This window comes from Stegastes partitus, unplaced genomic scaffold (genome assembly GCF_000690725.1).
Source record: "Stegastes partitus isolate 25-593 unplaced genomic scaffold, Stegastes_partitus-1.0.2 Scaffold87, whole genome shotgun sequence".
NCBI lineage: Eukaryota > Metazoa > Chordata > Actinopteri > Pomacentridae > Stegastes > Stegastes partitus.
In genome coordinates this window covers 498,694-504,693 of record NW_007577818.1, presented here as the reverse complement: position 1 = coordinate 504,693, position 6,000 = coordinate 498,694, and the positions used below count along the sequence as shown (strand labels likewise).

The 6,000-nt window shown below is 44.0% G+C and overlaps 1 protein-coding gene across 1 annotated transcript in view; it reads left to right on the top strand.

Moving 5' to 3' along the window:
• The first annotated feature begins 485 nt into the window (after positions 1-485).
• Positions 486-6,000, top strand: part of ppargc1b (peroxisome proliferator-activated receptor gamma, coactivator 1 beta) — a 38,683-nt gene continuing 33,168 nt past the window's right edge. Inside the window, exons 1-2 of the mRNA XM_008277044.1 lie at positions 486-626; positions 2,309-2,494. Of these exons, the coding sequence (XP_008275266.1) occupies positions 486-626; positions 2,309-2,494 (327 nt within the window). The remainder of the gene's footprint in view (positions 627-2,308; positions 2,495-6,000) is intronic.

Below are 6,000 nucleotides of genomic sequence, written 5' to 3'. Positions count from 1 at the left end.
TACAGTCGGACGCTGATCTCTCTGAAAACAACTGACGTGAGCAAACACAGTCACGTTTAGCAAATATGGCATGCTGGAATTTTTTACATCAAAAATCCAGTCGGACAACTTTTCTGTCTGTAAATGTTCACTCCTGTTTTCTCCTCCTCACAGTCTTTCCTTCTTTCCCTTAAAATTTCCTCTTTCGTTCTTCCTCCCCCCCCGAGAGACCGCAGTCGTTTCCCTTCACAGCGAGTCACGTACACACACTTCCTGCTCGTCTTCTTTCGCTGTTCTCACAATGACGGGGCTCAGATGTTTCTGTCTGAACCTCAGCCATGTGTGATGACTGGCGACCACGTGGCTGCCACTTTTGAGGAGATTGAGAAGTTCTTGAGGGTGTTGCACAGGTTTTCAAGAAGTTTCCTCAGGTTCTTTTAGGGATTCTTCAGGAGGTGTTCTTGGTTCTGTCTGGAGGTGTCTAAAGGGTTCTTTCGACAGTTATAATGTTGACTGAGGGGGACCGACAGGAGTCTTTGGGAGTTCCATACATTCTACAAGGTGTTGCAGAGGTTCTACGAGGGTTTTATGAGGTTATTGAGTTCGTCAAAAAGGAGGTCAAGTCAGAGTTGTTTTGGAGATTTCAGGTGATTAATGTTTGAGAGACGAGGCGAGCAGAAGTTTTCACAGGCTAATGAGAGGTTTTCAGAATGTGCCAAGTTTCTTTGAAGAGGCCCGATGCTCTTTGGGGGTTACAGTAGTGTTTGGTGCTCGCAGGGTTTCTTGATGGGGTCTAAGGCTGTAGGGGGGATGTTAATCAGTTCCTTTAGCAGGAGGTTTTCAAGGAGGTTTTTGAGCGGAGTTAGATAGCTCTTGAGGCTGATGCAGGAATGCACAGGTCTTCTTTAGTGGCGTTTAAAAGGTTCTGGGTTTCTTTGAAGGGGTCCAGGGATTGCTGGGGGTTACAGTAGTGCTTGTGAGAGTTGTCGGGGTTCTTTAGGGGGCTAAAGGTGTTGGGGGAGGATATGAAATTTACAAGGTTCGCTGAGGGGACTCTAGAAGTCTTTAGTGGAGGTTTTTGGCTCCTCAAGTTCTTCAAGTACCCAGGAGTCAGTGAGGGGGTTGTCCTTGTGAGGAGTTAAATGGATCTTCAGTTTCTTTAGGTGTTGGGGCCTCTGGATGGGTTTCTAGAAGTTCTTGAAGAGCTTCTAGGCAGTCGCAATGACTTTCAGGGATCCTAAAAAAGAGTCCAAGGAGTCCTTAAATGGAAATAAAATATATATACTGAGTTTCATAAGGAGGACTTGAGAATCTTTAATTGGTTTTACCAGTTTGTTGTTCAGTTTTGTGTAATTTTAAACATTTGCCTGCGAATATTTAAACATTTGTGAAGTGATTCATTACTGCTGAAACTGAGTCACAACATTTTTGAGTGAGGAAATAATCTACTGCGGAAGGTTTTCTAACTAAATAAAACTCCAAAAACAAAGCCTGAACAGCCATGTGCCACCGTGACCAGAGTTCACAGATTAAACAGAGTAAACAGTGCGGCTCATTTTACTGATTACCGTCCCCTCAGCCAGCGTAGGGGAACTAATCACCTGAAGACCTCTCGGGTCAAGGTCGTACTTTGTTGTGAGCCACCGGGACTTGTGCAGGCTAAAGGCATGGAGACACTTTCACAATGACTGCTGGTGTATGTGACACGTTTTCTGTCTGATGCTGCATTGTGACAGGGCAGATGCCTCTATTGGTTTCAGTGTTGAACCGCCTTTAACATGGAAGTCTCATTATCTGTAATGAGTAGCTGTTGAGAGATGAAGGGCTGTTGATGAGAGCTCCTTGCGACTCCCGACAGCGAACAGTGTAATAATATACAGTATATGCCAGATGATGGAGGCTTTTATCCAAAGTGCCTCACGGTGCTTCAACTGCATACATATTTTAGAAAGGGTGGCCCGATGGGAACTGAACCCCGAATTCTAACAATGTAGAGAACTTTAGAGAAAACACTAACCCCAGCAGTCTTAGAGAAGGAGCCGGATAACTCCCCATGTTTGGGAGATTGTGCTTCAAAAAGCAGTGGTTACAGAGAAAGCATCATTTCCTTTCTTATGGCACAAAAGAGCAAAGTGGCAGACACCAGTGATGAACTTGTTCTTATCTCACTGAGGATCTACCCAGCTGTGATCAGCCCCACGTTTTTTTTTTTGGGTTCACATTACACATGTGCTTTTCTTGTATCTCAAAAGAACCAAACTCCTGGGAGTTGTGCTTTAATCATGATGTTTAAGTAACGCGACCTTTCCGTCTCTTTTTCCATCTTCAGTATGGGGAGGAGGAGGTGTGTTCGGACCGCTTGGACACTGACTTCCCGGACATCGACCTCTCCCAGCTGGACACCAGCGACTTTGACAGCGTCAACTGCCTCAGCGAGCTGCAGTGGTGCAACGATCAGCCGGCAGATGTGTCACCAGCCTCTATTCACTACAGTACAGCAGATGAGCTCTTCGAGGTGAGGCTTCGTCGCCGACATGCAGTTCTGTTACACTGTGCAGCTGATGTTGCTCAGAAGTCAGCTGTGGACTCGTTCTTCTGCTGCACCAGAAATCTGTGCAAGCTGTTTAATTATAGAAGTTTCCATGACAGCATTTTTTTTTCGTGAACAGATAAATCTTGTTTTAAGGACGATTTGAGATGAAGTCTGATGCTGGTCTGAAACGTTGAGAAACCACACTTTAACCACAAAGTTCTTCGGTCTGATTTGAAAAGAGCATGCTGCTTTGACAGCAAATGCACCATCAGTGCTTCATCATCAATCATGGAAGCCTTACATTAAATCTGTGGTTGTGTCAAGGTGACACCTTTAAAAGTTTATATATAATTTACCACTCATCTGATGCTGTGAAGTGTCAGTCAGTAATACAACGAGTAGAAACCCTTGCTTCTGAATATTGCAATGCATTTGGGATCAAGCAGGTACATGTGGGGGCAGCATCTTTATCAATGCTTTGAACATCAGTGTCTACTAAATATCTGTGACTTGAGATTATCCCATCCATTATCCATTATCTATACACCGCTTAATCCTCACTAGGGTCACGGTGGGCTGGAGTCTATCCCAGCTGACTTAGGGACCCTCACCAGTCTATCACAGGGCTACACTTAGAGACAGACAACCAAGCACACTCACATTCACACCTACGGACAATTTAGAATCATCAATTAACCTCAACATGTTTTTGGACTGTGTGGGAGGAAGCCAGAGAACCCGGAGAGAACCCACGCTGCACAGGGAGAACATGCAAACTCCACGCAGGTGTCCTCACCGGGACACGAACCGGTGACCTTCTGGCTGTGAGGCGACGGTGCTAACCACCGAGCCACCCTGCAGCCCTACTTGAGATTATCTCTTACAAAATGAGGGGAGCACGAGGAGCCTGACCAGAATCATGCTGCAGCACAACAATGTGTTCAAATGCTGCAGGCTTTTCTGAACAGTCCAAACAGAAAACAGGCTACAGCAGGTCTAAATCTTTCCTTTTTGTTATTATTTAAAGACTGTTCGATATTGCATGGCCTTGATAACAAAGAAAACAATTATATCCACTCGATGACTATTCTAAGCCATGATAGGGCTTTTTGTGTGTTTGTTTTTAATCACAGCTGTTTTTACGATGTAAATAAAGTGTTATTTTGATCTGGTCATTTCGCCGATCCAGCACTCTCCTCATAGCTCAGATATTTCGTGCAGCTTGACCTCAGAGTCAGTTGGTGCAACAGCCAAAGCTTTCTTTACTGTTGACACGTGCAAAACTCCAACCCTTCACCTGATCCTTGTGCTGAAATTTGGGCATGCGGCATGTCTCAGAGGACACTGCCAAGAAATTAATTCCCAGTTACGCTGCCTGTAACATGATGATGGAAGCAGTCCATTAGTTTGGATCAGCCCCACGCTTCCACAGGGGCAAATGAAAGCTCAGGTATCTGATGCCCTTCCTGGATAAAATCAGGGAATACCTCTCTTGTTTTTTCAATATCTCAAGACAACCCTGGATCATTGATTGTCTATAGGTTTCCAGCCCCAGCGAAGTCTTGCGGTCCCATTACGGAGGCTAAATTGAGTGCATCTGGAGACTAAAAAAAAAACAACTACAGAGAGATAAAGTAGCATTTAGGTCCAGATCATCAGCTATGTAATGCAACTCTGGTGGTGGAAATTGCTCTGATGCTGCGATGCACCGCCGAGTATTGGTTAAATGAAGACAGGCAAAGCATGCTGGGAATGCAGGTGAAGTAAACAGCGACTGTCTCCGTCTGCACTCCGTCTCCGTGTCTCTCGGTTTTTATCCTTCCTTCGATCCCCATTAGCCGACGCCTAAGTGACTGTTTGTCTTCCCGCTGCTGACACGAAACAAAACTTTACGACACGGCTGGCATCTCGGGACCGACTCGGGGGACTGCATTAACAGTAATAGATATTTGTATTGACGACGTAATCTTTGTGAGAAAGGTGCAAGAACAAGAAGCTTCATTTCATTTCTTTCTGCTACTGAGAACATTCGGCTGATAAGAACTTGGAGTCGACGCAAAGTGGAAACGGACGCATTAATCTCTCCGTCATTGTCTCCCTCCTCTGTTCTTTTTCATCACTTTCTTTTGTCAAATACTTTTTCTTCCTTCCTGTCCTTTATCTTGTCTCGAGCTCTGTGTTGATCTCTCTTTTTATTTTCACTCCCGTTTTCTTGCTTTCTTAGCGGAATCGATGCTTCGATTCTCGTTCTGTCTCCGTCCGACTTTCTTTATTTCACCCATACATTTTTCCCTTTAACTGCTCCTGTCTGTACTTTTCTGTTTTCAGTGTTGCGACATGCCTTCGTTTCTGTCTTCAGAGATCTCTATCTCTCTGCCCGTTGCTCTCTTTCTAATCCCTGTTTAATCCATGTTTTATAGATTGTATACATAGCTTCTTTTTTTTTTTATTGCCCCCTGTACCACCTACATAGAGCTAATAAAGAGAAAAGGACATTTAATCTCAGCTTTCTCTTTCACTTCCAATTCCCCTCATTCCCCTGCTATATATATTTCAGCCAATATCGTATTGATCAGACTAATACAGCCGTGCTGATGGTCTGGCAGCGTTTGATTATAAACACAAGTAATGAATAGAGTGATAAGCAGACGGATGAAGCCCCCGCGCGTCTGTCTCTCTGCTGCCTGTCAATAAGCCACTTATTTACAGTAGCGTATCGGAATCTGATCCCATGTTGGAGGGTATCGATCGTGTTTGTGGGGTACGACTTCATTTAACCTTGGAGGGCGTTGCGAGAGAAGGGGATCGAGTTGGAAAGATTATGCTAATTATGCATTTTTGCTTTAATAGTAGCAGTGATCATAATGACTGGAGATCTACATTGTCAAGTACATATGATGCGTCCTCGCTGTAGCTTTCTCTAGCACTCATTTCAGACATGCAGCACTGTTTTCCATTCCATCCGACAGCATCTGATCTGTCTTCTTCCTGTCTCAGTGAGCACCCTGGATGGCAATTTTACCAGCTTGGACCTCGAACAACACTTAACTGCATGTCACACACACATAAGAGGTTTGCTCTGAGTTGTGTGGAGAGTTTTTTTTTTTTCCACAGTTCAGCACCAAAAACATCACACAGAGCAAAAGACACAGTTTGAGTCCTGTAGTCACTTTGCCCTACAGCATCAGATCTACTACAAACTGTCTTCACTACAAAAAAGTTTTTCTTTAATTATTTAAGTAATAAGAAGAAGCATTAATAATAAATGTATCCAGATTTTTTTTAAACAGGAGCTGAAGTGTAGTTTGTTGCTTCCAGCTGTCTGCGGGAGGCTTTCCTCTCAGTTTATTAAAGACATCGAAGAGAGAATTATTTGCATTCATCCATGTATCCCACGTCTGCAAAGTGTTTCTGTCACACTTGCAAATTAAACCAGAAAATTGTGTTAGTGTCCAACTAATCTGATTATATTAATATCCACGAACGCC